At 41.3% G+C, this 17,030-nt stretch overlaps 6 protein-coding genes and 1 long non-coding RNA gene across 7 annotated transcripts; 6 read left to right on the top strand and 1 right to left on the bottom strand.

The window, feature by feature from the left end:
• Positions 1–34: 34 nt before the first annotated feature.
• LOC145707222 (uncharacterized) lies at positions 35–2,872 on the bottom strand. Its single transcript, XM_081784713.1, has 7 exons — positions 2,664–2,872; positions 1,237–1,460; positions 1,071–1,186; positions 671–867; positions 477–565; positions 252–434; positions 35–199 (listed from the first exon to the last, which is right to left on the bottom strand). The coding sequence occupies exons 1-7, from the start codon at positions 2,710–2,712 to the stop codon at positions 35–37; spliced, it is 1,023 nt and encodes a 340-aa protein (XP_081640839.1). The 5' UTR covers positions 2,713–2,872.
• A 2,533-nt stretch (positions 2,873–5,405) lies between these two features.
• Positions 5,406–6,970, top strand: LOC145708798 (uncharacterized). Its single transcript, XM_081786497.1, has 5 exons — positions 5,406–5,730; positions 6,065–6,204; positions 6,315–6,388; positions 6,469–6,588; positions 6,761–6,970. Exons 1-5 carry the CDS (start codon positions 5,627–5,629, stop codon positions 6,968–6,970), a joined length of 648 nt encoding a protein of 215 aa, XP_081642623.1. The 5' UTR covers positions 5,406–5,626.
• A 1,195-nt stretch (positions 6,971–8,165) lies between these two features.
• Positions 8,166–11,718, top strand: LOC145708208 (atrial natriuretic peptide receptor 2-like). Its single transcript, XM_081785863.1, has 10 exons — positions 8,166–8,900; positions 9,067–9,624; positions 9,672–10,008; positions 10,060–10,304; positions 10,351–10,549; positions 10,594–10,776; positions 10,839–11,030; positions 11,076–11,344; positions 11,437–11,526; positions 11,569–11,718. The coding sequence occupies exons 1-10, from the start codon at positions 8,253–8,255 to the stop codon at positions 11,698–11,700; spliced, it is 2,853 nt and encodes a 950-aa protein (XP_081641989.1). The 5' UTR covers positions 8,166–8,252; the 3' UTR covers positions 11,701–11,718.
• A 40-nt stretch (positions 11,719–11,758) lies between these two features.
• LOC145708209 (uncharacterized) lies at positions 11,759–12,139 on the top strand. Its single transcript, XR_014134809.1, has 2 exons — positions 11,759–11,933; positions 11,976–12,139. It is a non-coding gene; the product is annotated as an uncharacterized LOC145708209 (long non-coding RNA).
• Positions 12,140–12,383: 244 nt separating this feature from the next.
• LOC145708797 (uncharacterized) lies at positions 12,384–12,812 on the top strand. The gene is made up of 2 exons (XM_081786495.1): positions 12,384–12,495; positions 12,590–12,812. The coding sequence occupies exons 1-2, from the start codon at positions 12,413–12,415 to the stop codon at positions 12,810–12,812; spliced, it is 306 nt and encodes a 101-aa protein (XP_081642621.1). The 5' UTR covers positions 12,384–12,412.
• A 605-nt stretch (positions 12,813–13,417) lies between these two features.
• LOC145708796 (uncharacterized) lies at positions 13,418–15,801 on the top strand. The gene is made up of 12 exons (XM_081786494.1): positions 13,418–13,479; positions 13,536–13,627; positions 13,675–13,934; positions 13,978–14,035; positions 14,096–14,236; positions 14,381–14,515; positions 14,579–14,714; positions 14,757–14,864; positions 14,999–15,072; positions 15,355–15,478; positions 15,527–15,683; positions 15,726–15,801. The coding sequence occupies exons 1-12, from the start codon at positions 13,452–13,454 to the stop codon at positions 15,799–15,801; spliced, it is 1,389 nt and encodes a 462-aa protein (XP_081642620.1). The 5' UTR covers positions 13,418–13,451.
• Positions 15,802–15,871: 70 nt separating this feature from the next.
• Positions 15,872–16,711, top strand: LOC145709885 (uncharacterized). Its single transcript, XM_081787585.1, has 6 exons — positions 15,872–15,940; positions 16,020–16,132; positions 16,178–16,259; positions 16,308–16,445; positions 16,489–16,557; positions 16,599–16,711. Exons 1-6 carry the CDS (start codon positions 15,877–15,879, stop codon positions 16,685–16,687), a joined length of 555 nt encoding a protein of 184 aa, XP_081643711.1. The 5' UTR covers positions 15,872–15,876; the 3' UTR covers positions 16,688–16,711.
• Positions 16,712–17,030: the final 319 nt, after the last annotated feature.

Genomic DNA, 17,030 nt, shown 5'->3' with positions numbered 1-17,030 from the left:
AATTTGACTTTTTCAATCGACCTTGACTTTCATTTTAAAGTATCAACCCTGTCCTGAGTACATCATAAAGCCCCTGTAGCATTTCCTTCGCCTTATACTCGTCAGCAACGTGAGCGAGCCCGTAATTAGCCTTTGATATCTCCTCCTTGAGTAGTCCGAGTAGTTTTTCGCTGTTTTTGTTGTTGATGCAGTCGAGGGGCTTAAAATTTTAATTTTCAAATTTTCGATTCGAGCGCTGTCTTTTGCTTTACCTTCGATTTCGTGGCGCAGCTGACTTCTATCTTCTGCGTGAAGGCGGCGCCGTAGCTTGTCCATTGCTGGAGCTTCTTTCGCAGGGAGCCGGGGATCGTTGCAGACGAGGACTGAAGAGAGTCAGAAATAAGTGCGTTTACCTGTTGACGGTCCCTGTTTGCGACTTTCAGATTGATTGGAGGCTAGAAAGGAAATGAAATCAAAATAAAGGAGCCCTGTCAAACCATGAGTTCCATGTCATCAACCGTAATGTCGATTTGAGACGATCCAGCCAAAGAAGTGAAGTTGTTTGCCGCGCCAACGATAGCAGACTATTTTGGATTCAATCTTCTTATTTTCTTTACACAATTCACTGTGTCTCAATAAGTGACCAAATTATTGATGAGCAAAGTTTAGTTATGATTATAAATCCTTAGCTTGTAGCAATAAGTGGATGCGTTTTCATCCACGTGCCAGCAACAACCCGTTCGCTCGAGACAGGCGTCACGGGACAGGCCATATCCACAAGACTCCTTCTGAGAAGATTCGACGCTCTCGCATTCCAGTGTTGCAGGTGCCATTGCGGTCTCCTTTGGAACCGATGAGTAGCAAAAGTCGACGTAACTTTTTGAGCAGGTTAGAAAATCACACTCTCAAATTACTCTAAAATGCCAAAATTTTTTTTCAAGAAAAATTTTATGAATAAAACAAATTTCCACAATTAGAATTTCTAGCCCTAACCCTGGATCTAACCCTAACCCTAACCCTAACGATAGATTTTTAAGTGGTGACGGAAAATCGAAGCTAAGATCGTTTTCTATCCATTCCTATCATAGCAGCATCCGAGTTCTGCGCATTCTTCCTGATTCAGATCTGGGCCGAGAATTTCTGAGCACATTTGTCGATCTTGAGGATCAATGCGCTCGCATGTATCCTTCGGGCAGTGATCGAATACCTGAATAGAAATTTTAAAGTGGCCTTAGTGCAGGTTTAATCGCGTCTTACCTGCTTGTAGCACATTTCGGAATCTGCGTCCCAGCAACAGTTGAGCGAGTCGCACTGGTCTCGGCTTCGCGAACGGCCACACGAGAGACGATTGGATGGGTTCAGGATGCAGCGATCGGCGCATGAGTCGTCTTCTTCGAGAGAGCTAGAATGCAGACTCCAGCTGTTTGAAATCGTGTGTTGGCTCAATCGATTGATCAACTGTTCTTGCCAAGATATGGATTCTGAAAGAAATTTCAGCGATTTTGTCGGAAAACAGGACATTTTTCAGAGAAATTGAAATTAATTGAGGCTCGATTCTCCCTGATAATCCCTCTCGCATGAGTTAAAAATCGGATTTCTGGATGAGAAGGGGCGTTTTTAATGATTTCAAATTTAACCCTGCCGCGCGCGCGATCCATGTGCCATCGCCAGCGCACGTTTTAGGGCTGTCACGGGTGTTTGCTAAATGCCTAGCTTACTATTTTGCGTCTTGGGAACTCCCTATATTTCATGTTTAACGGGCAACACGATCCTAACTTCCGGTCTCACTCAATTACGTACGCAAAAACATAATTTTCATGCACGAAAATACTTTCTAAATCTTCCCGCAGCGAATTAAATACTTCAAGCACAGCAAAACTCTGTCATGAATTTTCGCACGTTTAACAGTAGGCTACAGGGGCTATATGACGTTTTACTTGAGCAGAAAGAGGTTTTTTAATAAAAAGGAATTTATTTTTAATAAAACAGATGCTCGGAGCAAAGGCTGCTGATTTTCTAATTTGAAAAGACAAAAAAAACGTTGGCCAAAGAAAAAACGCATATTTCGCCCTTGCGTAAAAGGACTTGCCAATTTTCTGTAAACGTTTATGACGTTACAGCCTTCTGAGATTCGAAACGTTTTGGCTGCGGCGCATTCCGAGCCTCTTACAGACCCATACCACTTTTAAGCGAGCTTTTTTACGTGGAAGAGATATTTTAAATGGTTTGATAAAAGTTTCTTTTCAAGATATTTTAAGGGGTTTTTGATTTTAGACAGACAGATTGACCTACTACTGACTGATCTAAAGCTTCTTTAGATATAAGAAATTTTAGGGCGAAGACACTTGATTTTGTTAATAAAAAGTTCTGCCCCAAAAGCGATCCAAGGTGGATGCAAATTCACATGTCAAAAAAGGGACATCTGTGCGGACAGCATATTTGACTTAGTTTCCCCGCAGCATCACGTTAATGCCTCGGCCCGTTCTAAGTGATTCTGGCGATACCAGATAATATCTCTTATAAGATCATACATTCAAGAAAGCAATTTTCAGTGAGGACACTATAAATTTTTTTTGAAGAAAAAATCTGTGCTTCTTTTTTCTAATAAACTTTCTTTTTCGGGAATTTTGTTTTATTCAAAATTTATTTCAATTCCTATCTTCTGTTTCTTTTTTTTTAATTACCTTGAGAAGCGGCTGTAGCAGCCAGAATAGTAGTGTGGAGCAATCTCATCGTTGATTTCGTTCGATCTGTACTTCTTTTCTCTGTATTTCTTTTTCGCTATTCCTTTTTGTTGCGATTCCTGTTTATGTATATTTCTTTTCAACTAGCACCCTTATTCAGAGTTTAGCTGAAATTGTAAAACTGTTTCGAGCTCTTGGTTCTGGAGTTGAGAAAATCACAAGCGCAGCAGGAGAGGGCTTGCACCGCGCGGTATCCACGCGTATCGCTTTCGTTTTCTAGCACCGCCGCGCCACCTCGCACCATTCTAGCGCCCCCTTCTAGTGTCACCGAATTCGCCAAAGAAAACCATAAGTAACATAACAACGTCAGAATCCTCATCGATCATGTGACTGCTGGGAGAGCTTGTTTTGGTCCTACTAATTTAATTTCAAATTTATCATCTCTTTTTCCGTGGGAAGAGCTTTAAATTTAGTAAGTTATCTCGAAGTTACGAATATTATTGCTCGCTTTTGCAATCGAAAATTGTGCAACTGGTACGTTTTGACCTCTACCCCGACGATTATTATAAACATTATTAGTTTGCTGTTGCCATAAATTTGGTTGTTTTAGAATTTGTGATTGAACTTGTTTAAAATTTAAATTCATGTCCGAATTGACCCGTCGAGTTTGAGGGTCGCCCCTGGAATAAATTCAACTACTACTTAGAGCGGATTAAAAACTCTATTGAAATTATTAAGGAAGTAGAATACGCGGCTTACTAGAATTAGCAATTTTTAGTTTTCAATTTTCAATTAATTGGGTATTGTAATTGACGGCCAGTCCAAATTGCAATTAAATGCGCTGTAAACTCTTATTCTTCTGTGTTTTGGCAACAGTCGAAAACGTGAAAAGTAACACCGTCGAAAATAGCGCTGGTGATGTCAGAAAAAGTGTAGATTTGGACTGAAACAGAAACACTTCGATTCGGGCGCGAATTCAAAGGCGGAAATGCTCTTGTATGAAATGAATATCAACAAGCGAATTTCAAGGGCCGCCATTTTGCTGGAACATTCAATCGGTTTTAGAAACGGCCAATTAATAGAACAAAATAAGCATTGGAAATTCAAGTGACTCCTTGTTTCAAAATTTACCGAAAAAAAAAAAACGAAAAATGAAATCATTGAATTTTTTTTCCACGTCGAAGAACACGTGGATACAACAAAACCCGTGTTCTCGCTACTACTAGTGTTCCTGCAGGCTTCACTGTTCTCACAGAAGTAGGATAACAATCACGAGATTTTCAATTTATCTAATAAAAAAGAGAGATCTTTACCCTCTGTCACAGATGCTCTGTGAAATCGCAATTTTTTTAAATTTTTGAAACTTTTTTTTTTTATAAAATTGAACCTTTTTGAATCAATTTGTTCGTCGAAAACTTTGCATTATTATCTTTTTAAGTTTTAGTTGACAGAATAAATTGCTTTCAAAAATGGCACTTTGTTAATCAAAGCAGTGCTTACTTAGGAATCTCAAATATTTTATTGTTATCAAAATACATCGTTATTTATGTGCATAAATTATGTTTTATTTCAAATCATTTACTTTGAATTTGCAGTGGCTGATATGTGAGTATAAACAGGTTGACAAATATACAGGGCTGATAATAATAATGATTTTTTACAGTTTTAGAAAGAGAACAGCTCTACTTAGATCGTCTTCTGAAATTGTTTAGACGACATCTTCATTTGGCAATAGCAGATCCTTCAATTCGTCTTGGCGTTTTCTAAAAGAAATAGGATAATAAGTAACCTGTGTTTTTATGCTGCTTAGAACTAAGAGCCCGATTCGAAAGAAACTTTGAAAGGCTTTGTTGCCACTAGGATTGCTTATTCGGCGACACCTTGTAACAGATAAATATAGGTCCATACAAGCACGTTACTATTGAACGTAAATCATAATAAACCAAGTCCAAGAAGGATAAAATAATGAATTTACCGCAGCGCGAAAATTGAGTTATTTTAGTTGAATTTTTTAACTGAAAAGAGCTAAATTAGCGTTCTAAAAAAGGAAGCATTCGCTTGCTTCGAAATCGCTTTTTAAAACATTAAATCTACGGCTGAGCACATCGGCTTCACGGATTACCTTTGGAAAACAACAATGCTAACTCTTGCGGGCTCAGCTTCGAGCTTGGCGTATTTCGGTCGAAAGAGATCGACAATTTTTAGGGAGCAGCGGCGAGAGAGCCACTTCAACTTGCCATTTGCGATCATATTCTCTGACAGCTGGACTCTCGTAGCCACACGCGAGAAAACTCGTTTATCTCGACAAATTAGAATCTAACTAACTGTTTTCGCGGTGGATTTGGAGAAGCACCGTAGGCGACAGATAGAATCAGGATAGCAAGTTGATCAAGATTCGCAAAAGTACCAATCGGGTACAATACAAAGCAATGGGCAATATCCAAAGTTGAGTATTCAATAGCGACTACAGGATACGAGTTTGAAGAACAGCGATTGAATGTACTGGCGACTTGGCATTTTAAATCGACCCCGGGCGCGGTTTTATCGCCGGAAATTGTACTTCAAGTAGCCGGAGGCTATCTAAAGGTGCTTAAAGTTTACTAGCAATGCTATAATTCTGTTCCCGCGGTGGCGAGAATGCCCCGCGGCGAGTGAGAGTAGTTCCTACTCCAAAGTTAATAATTTGCAAATGCGCCATTGGGATCGCTTTCCATTTCCAAGCACTAAAGTCGAGCGCAATTTTCAAAGGCAAATATCATTTTCAGCAGTGTGCCCAAAAATAACAAAAAGTGTGTGCCCGAAACAGAAAATGCCTCGTATGGAATACACCTAGTTTTTAAACCGAAAGAGATTTTTTACTGAAGCTTCGAAGAGATTACCTTGAAACGAAGAAGCGAAGCTGTCGACTTATTAACGCGCCCCGGGCCAGTGCGAAACCTGCCCAAAGGAAGAGTCTGCGGCGCATGCTCAGCATCTTGTGCATCTTCTTACTCGCAGAAACAAGCGCAAGAGAGAGCCGCAAAATCGACACTGATGCTATCTGCAGCCATGACGACGGCAATGTCAGGCACAAGGTCAACAAGCAACAATCAATTTCGCGAATTTTATGAGCGCAGTTTTTGCCTGAAAATGACTGCCAAAGATATTTTTCGAGTTATATAACTAGCCTTCTTTTTCAAAAGAAATTTCATCCCAATAATGCAAAATACAGTCCGATAAATGTTTCTTTCATGAAAAAAGCTGGTGGCTGGGTATAATAACCCTTTTTCATCTGATGAAAATAAATCTGATGATGGAAGGAACAAAATGTCGTCCCTATTTACATGAAAGTGACGCAAATGCGGCGCAATAACGATTTTAATGCACTTTGCGCAGTTTTGATCCTTTTGACCCGTTGCCAGTCTTACGATTGACAACGAGATAGACGAGGTCTGCCAGGGGCGAACGCCATCTACTGATTACAACTTGGCCGTCTTTGCCATTTCTGACGATGCAACAGGCTGCTACTACCATCAGGAGCGCTTTCTCAGACCGGCTCTGGGTTAGGGTTTGAATTTCAAGTTTGGAAACATTTTTTCCAAGCTATTTACCTTTCAAGAATATAAGCAGTACGAAAATACTGCAATCGTCATTTTTAAACCCTCCTCAAAGATCGTGTGGTCAAAACAATTGAAGAAGATTTTGGCTTCAAGTTTAACTATGATTTCATGTTTGACGAGTGCCAGGAACGGGTGAACATTCACGCTGAAAAAACGCTGCAGCAGAACTATTTGCACTGCTTTACAGTCTGATTCGCCCGTGAAAGTCCTCGATTGCTCTTAATTCGATGGTCAACGATCGGTACAACGACTCGACGCCTTGTTACGATGCTTACGTGGGACTTACATGCGACAATGCCTATAATCCAGCAGCGCCGATTTTTAAGGTAAATATTCATTTTTGCTAAACAGTCGAAATATCGTCTTTTTCGTCGAAAATTCGTGAAAATCAGATTCTAAGACGCACTAGGGCAAGTTTGAAGCAGCATAAATGTGTGCTTATTTGACCTCTTTGTGTGTATTCTGTGTACTGTTTGCAGCAGATTCTGACGTTTTTAGTCCTGGCGTGTCCCCGTCTTTGCCCCTTTCGTGCGAAACAAGTCCTACCAGAACAAAGACAACTCTACAGACAGTACGTATACTGTGCGAACTGGTCTCACCTCAGGAAAAGGTCGTAAAAGTCAAGTGGATTGGGGGCTACTGGCATTAATTTCTCCGACTGTCACCAAACCAGCTTATTTGTATTTTTCTCGAGTTCGTTTCTCGTGACTTTTGAGCATCTTTTGAACAGGGATCGTGACGAACTTCCTCGCAGAACTGTTCAACTACAACAACCGTCTACTGGAAAACGCCGGAACGCCGCGCTGGAACAATATGACCGTGATTTACGCGGGCAAAAACACGGGCAAGGCAGCGGATACGCCATCAACACGTTGAAATATACACCAGCACATTTTTTCACTTCCAGGCACTTGCCACCCTTCCTGTTAATTAAAGACGCTAATTGGCTTTTGTCGCTTCGAAGCTTATTTGACTGTAAATATCGTTTTTTGCGGCGATTATGAGGGGGACCTTTGAAAGTCCAATTACAGGACAATAAGAACGTGGCGAAAATAATAAGCGATTAACGGGCGGCGGAATAATAAACATGGCATATTTTAGTCGAAGCCCTACTTTTCACAGCTACGTAAAAATGGAATCGATAAAGCGCACATTTGTGAGCTCTAAATTCTTAACAAAGTAAACAAAAGTGCCATGAGTGGAAGAGTGCGTTGATAACGCTTGGTGATACTGTCGGAAGCGTGACTATCCCTGTTGACAAGCACGGAATGCCTTACGACTTCCAGTTCGCCTCGGACTGCAACATGCTGTTGAATGCAATTAGGGATATTACAGACAGGACAAACATGACGTTTTACATCGAGGAACCGACTTTAGGAAAGAGTTTCACCTAATTACTAGATATAAAAAGATTACCTAAGCACACAAAAATGAAACTAATAAAAGACGTGCTGGTTGAGGAAAGCGAAGATTTCCTTCGAAAGCTGCACGATAAGAGCCGAGCACAGCTCTGGTGCGTAGAGCCGGAAGTGTTCACCTCGGCGATGACGGATTTTGTGGCGATTAAAGAGTTCGCGCGTGAGTTCCCCGATGATTGGGCCATCTTTTACTGGGATCCATATGTTTCCTACATCGACAAAAGTTTCCTCTTGAACGAGGAGCCCTTGTTGACGACCGGCGTACGCGAAGCTGTCAAGAAAGAGTTTTACTTAAACATTTACAAACGACACATGCTCTACGTCTAAAGATTCTTCCAGAGACGAAGAATAATTATTAGATTCTAGCGGCTTCAAATCGATAAGAAAAGAAAACTATCGCTAACTGCGATCTCTTACTCTTACTTTTCTTTGGTATTTCTTCGAGCTTCGATTTAGTATTCCAATGAAAAACTTTCGAAAAGGTCATTTCACTAAAAGATGCAACGACAACGTTCCGAACGAGTATCAGTGAATCCTGTGCTCCAAATAACGATCAAAACGAAGAAATCAACATGATTGCTGAGAGCTACGCGGACGCTTTCTACGGTTTCGCGCAGGCCCTGTCCGAGCTCGGTGGAGACGCGGATCCTTACGATTTGGTTCGCTTTTTTGACGGGGTAGAGATTAGTTACAAACAGACGGACAAGAAAATCGTTATGAACAAAAATTCTGACGAGCAGATGGACTTCAACGTATTCCGGTCAATAAACGACGAATGGGCATTGAGCTTGCAAACGATCTCCGAAGTTGGCGATATTTCTATTCAAGAAATTATGTCTTTATGGAATGGTGGAGTGCCTCCGAGTGGGAACCCTAAATGTGGTCTCGACAACTCAAAGTGCGTTGGAAATACGAATCTGTCCAAGGGTGCATTCGCCGGCATCATCACCACTGTCGGAGTCGTCGTTATTATCGCTCTTGGGCTGGGTTACTTTTGCTATAAAAACTGGAAGAAGAAAAACGACTCGAAGGGTCTGGTCATCATCATTCCGGAATCAGAGATCAAGCTCAAGCCGGAAATTCGCGACAATCGTCCTACATCCACAACAAACAACAGTTATTACAGTGGAATCAGGTCCTTTAGTCGATCCTCTCGAAACCTCAGCGTTTCATCTTTATCGTCCTCTTTCTCGAGCGACTTTCCTATTTCCAAATCTAAGGCAGGTCTTTAAGACGTAATACGTAAAGAATTCGAACTTCCTCGAAAGCGCTTTCTCTGCGCTTGGGAAAGTTAAACCTCCCATTAATAATTCCTTCATGACTTCATAAAATGCATTCGCGTGACCTTTCGAAATTTACTGTAGTTTTTGCCGAAGGCCATAAAAGACAATTGTTCCCGGGTATTACTCCGACACTTTTGTCGCTTTGAAGCGACTGTCGCCGGAAATCGACAATTTGCCGAAGTCGCTGAATACTCTTGGCGTCATAAGCGAGCTGCGTCATCTTGTTCAACTGCAGCATAATCACATAGCCAAGATCTACGGCGTGTACTCATGCAGTGTAGAAGGGGAGGTACGAGCATCTCTAGTCACCGAGTTCGGAACCAAAGGATCCCTCAAAGATCTCCTCGAAGACAAAGACACGTCCAAATTCAATCTTACTTGGGAAATGAAACGCTGCCTGATGCTAGACGTTATTCAAGGATTGAGCGCAATTCACCGCGAGTCGAATTTGGGCTTTCACGGCAACCTCAAGTCCCAAAACTGCATCGTCGACGGGCGACTGACTGTCAAACTTACCGACTTTGGCCTGGCAAGTTTGCTCGATCCCGTGCGACATGCGCGAAAAGAGGAAAGGCTGAAAAAAGAAGAGTCAAAAACTGATGCTTATTACCAGGCATTGCTGTGGATGGCTCCAGAAAAGCTCATGCTAGAATGTTCAGAGGTAGAAATAGACTCAAGGAAAACGTTTTATTTCTAAATGTTATTCAGCTCTTCAAGTCAACGTCAAAGTCGACCTACGACAGCATTCAAATTGAGAGTAGGGATAAGGTGAAACGAGAGCAAAGCGCGGATATGTACTCCTTCGGCATTATTTGCCACGAGATCATGTATCGCAAGGGGCTCTTCTGGCTTGGCCCTGATTCCGAAGAGCCAGAGAATTTCGAATTTACTCGCCCGCAGAACATCATCAAGCGAATGTTTCGCAAAGAAGCATCCAAGTCCGATTCGCAGCCATTTTTGGACGATATTGAACGCCCGGACAGATTTTCTGTGGAAGACGCAGATGTTTTCACCGTTTCTCCGACATTAAAAGCAATGGTCGAAGGTTAGCTTCAAAACTTCTAGGAATATATTCATAAACAATGATTATCTTAAGGTTGTTGGACAAAAAATCCAGACGAGCGTTTGAAAAAGTCAGACAGCGAGCAAATAATTAAAGGACTTGTGTCCAAGATGCAAGCATCATCTCTTGTGGACTCGCTCATGGACAGGATGGAAGACTATTCTTGCCATTTGGAAGATCTTGTCGAAGAAAGAACGATTCAGTACAAAAAGGAGAAAGAACGCGCAGATGATCTATTGTATAGAATGCTGCCAAAGTGCGTTGCGGATGATATGAAGGTGCGTCCTAAATTGCGAGATCAAATTTGAACGGTCAAAAATTCAGAATGGTCGGCCAATTAAGCCTCGCCAGTTTGACAATGCTACGGTCTTCTTCTCCGACATTGTTAATTTCGCCCAAATTACGAAATGCCTAGAATCGCGTCCTAAGGAGATCGTCTCCATGCTTGACCAGCTGTATACTCTTTTCGACTCCATCACAGAGCGCTTTAAAGACATTTACAAAGTCGAGACGATCGGAGCCGGTAAGTAAAGTGCATTTCTCATCGATTCTTACAGTTTATTCGAGATTACATGGTCGTTTCTGGCCTACCCGAGCCGCTTGAAAACCCGCCGCCGGGATATTACGCCGGCGAAATCGCCAAATTTTCCCTCGAACTTATGAAAAATGTAAAAGTCGAACTGAATAAGATGGATCCTAATTCTGACGATGTTCTCTGGCTAAAGAATCTGAGAATTGGTTTTCACTCAGGTCAGTGTTCAGAAATCAAGGAAGAGAACGAGAATAAAAAAATAATTTAAATGAATTTTTAGGGAGCTTAGTTGCGGGTGTAGTTGGCCAAAAAATGCCCAGATACTGCCTCTTTGGAGATACAGTCAACACGGCCAGCAGAATGAAGTCAAACGGAAAAGAGCTCAAAATTCACGTGTCGAGCGAGGCGTATGCAGAATTGGTTCAAACCAACATGTTTCATCTTGAATCACGTGGAAAGGTTCATTTGAAAGGTTTTCTCAGATTCGGAAAGGGCTAGAGAATGAGCTCATTTTCAGGAAGAGGCGAAATGGATTGCTACTGGTTAGTGGAGCAAATAAACGCGCTGGAATCTTTCGGCGGAGACTATCCACAAAGCAGCATCATGAAGCCTCCAGTCGGCGGAGCCCGAAAGCACGCTAGAAAACAGGATAGAAACACGATTACGGAAGGAAACTCGGCAAAAAGATCATCGGGCAATATGAACTCGTACGGGAGACAGTCGGGACAAGGCACGCAAAATCATTCCAGAAACAACACTGGCCGTTCTAATTTCATCGAAACAGACGTAAGTTATTAACGTGAACTGCTAGTCTCTTTAGAGAAATTCACTAAAAAGAGAACATCTTTGTTATGAGTAATGAAAACCTTCAAATTTAGGACGATGTTTTCGAAACTGGAAAAAGAAGGAAAACAATGCCTTCAGTTTGTTTTGGCGAAAGCCCTCAAATAATAGAAATAAGTGATACTGTAAGTTTTCTTCGCAAAGTCACGGAATGTAATTTGAACTAGGGAAGGAATTTCCTTGGCGGGCTGGCTCCCGAACAGCCTTCAAACTTTCTGGCCGCGGAAAGAACAATGCCGAAGATTAGTGCGAGCTCGAAGCAGAGTTCTGGCTATTATTTAGGGCTCAGATTCAAATAAAAGTTTGGCCTCATTTCCTTCCACAGAACTTATACTGCCAATTATTTCTCCTTGCATTCTCCTCTGAGCCCGGAAAGTAGACCTCAGATGGTAGCCGACAGAACACAGCCATGGGCGTCTCACTAAACCACGGCGAAACCTTCGAGCACTTCGACTTTAGCGGTAGAAAGTCGACGTTTGCGCGTTCTACCTCCGACTGGCGCAAAACGCGCGCCACAGATGACCCAAAACACGTGAGAAATTCTTGCTGAAAATGAAACCAAGCTCAATTTTAGATAGGCGACATCGAAGAAGTTCCAGATCTCGTTCCCAGCATCGACGTGAAATACACGCAATTGTAAATTTCTGCCACAGAGTACTTATCATTACAGAAAACGCGCTACACCCTTGAAATCGCCAAGATAGTCCGACTCTGCTTTGCTTCAAAATAAACTATAGAATATACGGAAAATGCTTTCAGTGAATATGCTATTATAAAAGATATAATAAAAGGTCTTGAAAAATATCTATATCGCTAGAATAAACTGACTTTGGTTGTGTAAACAGTTGTTTGTCAGTTTCACATGCGAAAAAAATAGTGAAAAAAGGTGTTTTCGAAAAAAATTTTTGCTTGCGATCTCTAGAATCGTCGTTGATTTCAGTGGCACGCGCCATTTCTTTCGTCACTTTCAAAAAACCGAAAAGCAAGACAGTCGCAAATCGCAGAAACCAGATGGATCGACAGATTAACAACAATACCATGGCCGGCATGTCCCGCAACACTTCCCGAGTCCTTGCTCCACCCGGAGGCCGATCGTAAGTACCTTATATTCAGGATTTTTGTAATAAAATAGGAGTCCAAATCTATCATCATAGAATATTCCTCCATCTTTAATAAAGCGTGTTTTAGCAACATTTTCTTTGGCGAAGATCCCCCTGCGCCAAAAACTACCGCTGCTGCTCCAAAAAAGGTCGAAGTGGCTCCGCTTCTCAGCGCCGGTGGCGTCGCTACTTCCGCCGTCCAGGCCGCAGTCAAGACCGCTGACTCTGCTACAAACACTGAGGCTTATGATGAGTCAGGAAAGGATAAAATAGTCCTAGAGTATATAGATAGGCAAAGCAATCGAGCGTAGTTTAAAATCTTGTAGAACGAATTGACATGATGTAAATTACAATTTGCTTTTATCCTTTGAAAAGCTAGCTCCTTCGCTCGCAACAAGAGCAAGAACACCGTCTCCCAGATCACTTTCTAACTGTGCTTCAACATTTTCATGCCTTTCGCACATTCTCTATTTTATTTCTCGCATGTACGCCGAATAAAATTTAACTGAAACATCCAAAAACGTTGATTTTTAAGAGGCTTAGAAGCAGTTTTGGAGAGTTTTTTTTGGCAGAGTTTGGTTGTTGTTTTTTTTAAGAATAACAACTTGTTGTAAATTTAGAGTCTAGAGACAAGAAGCGTAGTTTTTTTTGTGTTGGTTCTTTAAGTAGTACATAATTAATCTGAGGTTGAGCTATTAGAATTGATAGTAACATGAGGTTTATAAACCGTTTGGCTTTTGTTATGAGAACAGGCAAAAACATATCTTATACAGGCTGATTTGGAATTGATTGACTATTCTTGTAGCCGCACTGTAGCGTAAATGTGTATTCTTTTCTTCGTTCTCTTCTAACACGCTTGATGGCGCCAGACTCGATAGAACGAGAGATAAGTACCTTGAAGGTTCGCTGAAGCGAGTTTAGACTTACCTTCTCAGTGAGACCCTCGAAAGATGGCAATCAAAAGAGGAGACGCAGATGGTAGATAAAAATGAAAATCAAGACCAATCAGTCAAGAATACTGAACCATATTTTAGATGAGAAACCGAAGAAGGTCATTACTGGCTTTGACCCACCGGATTATGAACAGGCGATCAAGGATCAATTCGACAATCCGGAGTATCCACTGGTGAGATTTCTTTTATTTCTGTTTCAAATGGCTAATCCGAATTCTAGGTTTACCAAGGACGAGATAAGTTTGATGATGTGTTCCCAAGTGAAAAATTAGTAGCTGAGAAGATACCAGAGCACGAATGTTTTCCGAGATTAGCGAGCAATGAAGACCAACCGATTGAAGAGAAGGCAGAAAAGGTCGAAGTGCTAATTCCTGCCTGGTGCACCTTACACGACAAGGATATGTGGTGGAACGACGTATACGACCCTCTTTGGATCAAGTACAAAGCAAGAAGAAGAAAAATATTCGCCTTTCGGATCATGTAACGTTTTCAGGGCCAAAGTGGTTTATAAAATATTTTCAAGCTTGCTTTTGATGAGTTTCTTGCTTCTTGCGAGTTCCCTTGGAATTTTCATCGTCAAGGAAAGGGCTTAATTATTTCAAACATATTTTGAAGATTTGTTTTTAATCCTTTTTAAACAGTCAGGACACTTTTTCGAATGCTTGGAATGTGATGACTGCAAGACAAACTGCAGCTGCAACGGAGAGAATTGTAATAACGTCCGTGTTATTCCTACGGAGAATGCAGTAGAGGAAGTTAAAGTTATTTTCGACGTCAACCAGGTAAGTTCGCTTTCTTTTTGTTTTTTATTATTTATCTTTAAAATTGCCCAAGCGCGGAGAAAAACTATTTTCGCTTGAATGACTGGGAAGCTTTTGCCCTCATTTATTGCATATGATTTATTTTCGCTAACTAACTGCTTTAAGGATTTGAAGTATTTGCACGCGGACGAGTCCAACAACGAAATGAATAAATATTTTGAAATTCCGAAGGAGTTTCAGCCCAATCCGACTCACATTAAAGCGGTCAGCGTCGAAGGCGTTCGCAAAGTAAAGACACTGGCTCAAAGTATTTTTAGAAGAAAAAAAATTAATCCCTTCAATATTATTTGAACCAGGCGTCAGAACGAGGAGAAAACGCATACGCAGATATACATAACGATCGAGTTCAACGGAAGCTCCTCGCTCATCGATGCTTTCATCAAAAAAGCAGCAGATGACATGAAAATGAACGCACAGAAGGCTGGAACTGGCTTTTACCGTAGATATCAACTTATTGAACCGACAATGACTTGGTTTTTAGTGACATGTGGTTGCTACAAAGACTGCGCCGCGGATTGCGAGAATGAAGAAACGGACTTCGACGTTATCTTCCTTGTTGTTCCTGCAGTCGTTTTGGTTATTTTGATCGGTATGCTTGGCAAATTGAAGTCTAATCATAATGGGGTACTGAGCAAAAAGTGCTTAACTTCATCTAGGCCCTGGATTACAGGGCTTTTGCGTCTTTTGTTATATTCAGTACCCACTCAACAACTCCCCTTTTAGGAATCATACTCTATCTCAAAAAAGGACAGGGTTCTTTTTGCGTCAACAACACATACAGCTGCTGTAATATTCAGGTATCAGAATTTGGGAGACGGACGCTGCCGGTACCAAATTGGTACCCGGTACCAAAGTCAAACATTTTTTCTGACCTATCAAAAAACTTATGTCCGCTCCGCGGCTGAAGTGTAAGAAAACTTCATTAATTGACCAAATACACCTTTTTGGCTCGGTATCCTGACATTTTTTTGGTACCGGGTACCAGAAATTTGGTACCGGGTACCAATTTTGGATTGGTACCGGCACCGTCCGTCCTCGCAGAATTTTTCTCCAATACTAAGTCTTATCTTTCGATTTAGCGTGGTGGCTATCAGAATTCCGGCCTGCCAGCTGTCACTTACAACTGCGAGAATTTTTACGGACATTACGACAATCGCAAAAATATTAACGTAATGGAGCCACGTAGATCGAAGAGAAGGCCAGGTAAACTGCTTTACAAAAGACTGTCATTCTGTTATCGCTTGGATTTAGAGACAGAGTACCGCGTGACTATGAAGAGGCTGGTACTGGGAATAAATGTGGAGACTTTTGATGGAAAAGTACCCGATAGAATCGGCACCTGGAAATCAACTCAGGAGTTTCAGAAATTAGCAGAAGAAAAACTTGGGTTTTCTTCAGTCAGTTTTCGGTAAACTACATTTATACGAGCACCTCTACGGTGAATTTAAAGGCGGAACGCGACTGAAGCAGAGGTACGAGCGGATTTTCAATGCTTGAAAGAACAACTCTGTGAAGAAACGGATTGATTCTTTTCTAAACTAATCGTGGCAATCTTGGACCGTCAATTTACGGTCAAAATTCAATCCACAAAAGACACAGATATGGTTATGATTTTTGTATCCAGCCATGCACCCGGGCCCAACTATCAAGGCTGCATTGTTTTATGAACGCGTCAAAAATCATTTTTTATCGTAAAAGAATCATAATGATTCTGTAAAAACACCGATTTTCATCGCTTGAACAGCTGATGAGCCAGAATTCGACATTCAGAGAGAACTGATGTCTCTCAGAAATTGCATGGATAAAATCGCAAGCGCCAGTGGAAGTCCAAAGATTCCACTAGTCGTCTTTTCTCAGGTTTCTTTTTGCTTTTTAGCGTCTGATTCTAGTGCCTCCTTCTAGTGCTGCTACGGAAGCGATGCTATTCCCAATCGGCTTTCGAATACAATCACGTCCTTTGCTACCGTATCTGGGGAAGTCGCAGGTGAGCTAAATTTTTAACTCGTCGGAAATGTTTTCACATTTGTTTCAGTTCGGAATTATGGAAATATGATGGTCCCATATGTGGAGATTCTCAACCGGGCGCTGAACAAGTACGGGGCTAATTGTGACCTCTACGAGATTTTGCTCTATGTCCAGCGCTACATAGAAAATGAGAAAATACCGATCGGTACGAAAGCAACTATTTCTAGAGTCTAACTTTTTCTTTTAAGGACCAGCTGGGCAATACATGAAAGGATCACACCAACAGACGTTAACCAAAAAGCTCTATTTCTTTAGAGGTAAAAAGATTCTCGGAAATGTTTTAAAAAACAAAATTTAGAGAATACCGGTGAACCTAACCAACTTCAGCGAGTCCGCTCCGTCTATAGAAACATCTCTGTGCCAGGCGTCTATCCTGGTAGTTACTAGCTTTGTAATACAGTAAGAATGTCAGTAACATAAATTATGTGTTTTCAATTCGAAAGCAGAAGTCACAAGTTTGTAAGAATCGCTTTTGTTTCTAATTCCTTGTAGCTGGTTATTGAAAGCGCTGTTGATGAAGACTTATTATGACTGAGAGAAAATCATAGAAGGGTTTGCTAAATTAATTCTCGCGTCAGTTCCTGGTTCGGAATCGGTCTTCTAGCGCTTCCAGGAGATCTTTCTAGCTCTTCGATGGAAGAAAAAGTAGCGGTCGTATTTCTTATTGGATTTTCATTTTTAATAGTCTTCTCATTTTTATTTCAAAAGAAGATATAAAACCTAAGAAACA

This window comes from Oikopleura dioica, chromosome XSR, assembly GCF_907165135.1.
Source record: "Oikopleura dioica chromosome XSR, OKI2018_I68_1.0, whole genome shotgun sequence".
NCBI classification, from domain to species: domain Eukaryota; kingdom Metazoa; phylum Chordata; class Appendicularia; order Copelata; family Oikopleuridae; genus Oikopleura; species Oikopleura dioica.
The sequence above is the reverse complement of the archived record's forward strand: the minus strand, read 5'-3'. Positions and strand labels throughout refer to the sequence as shown.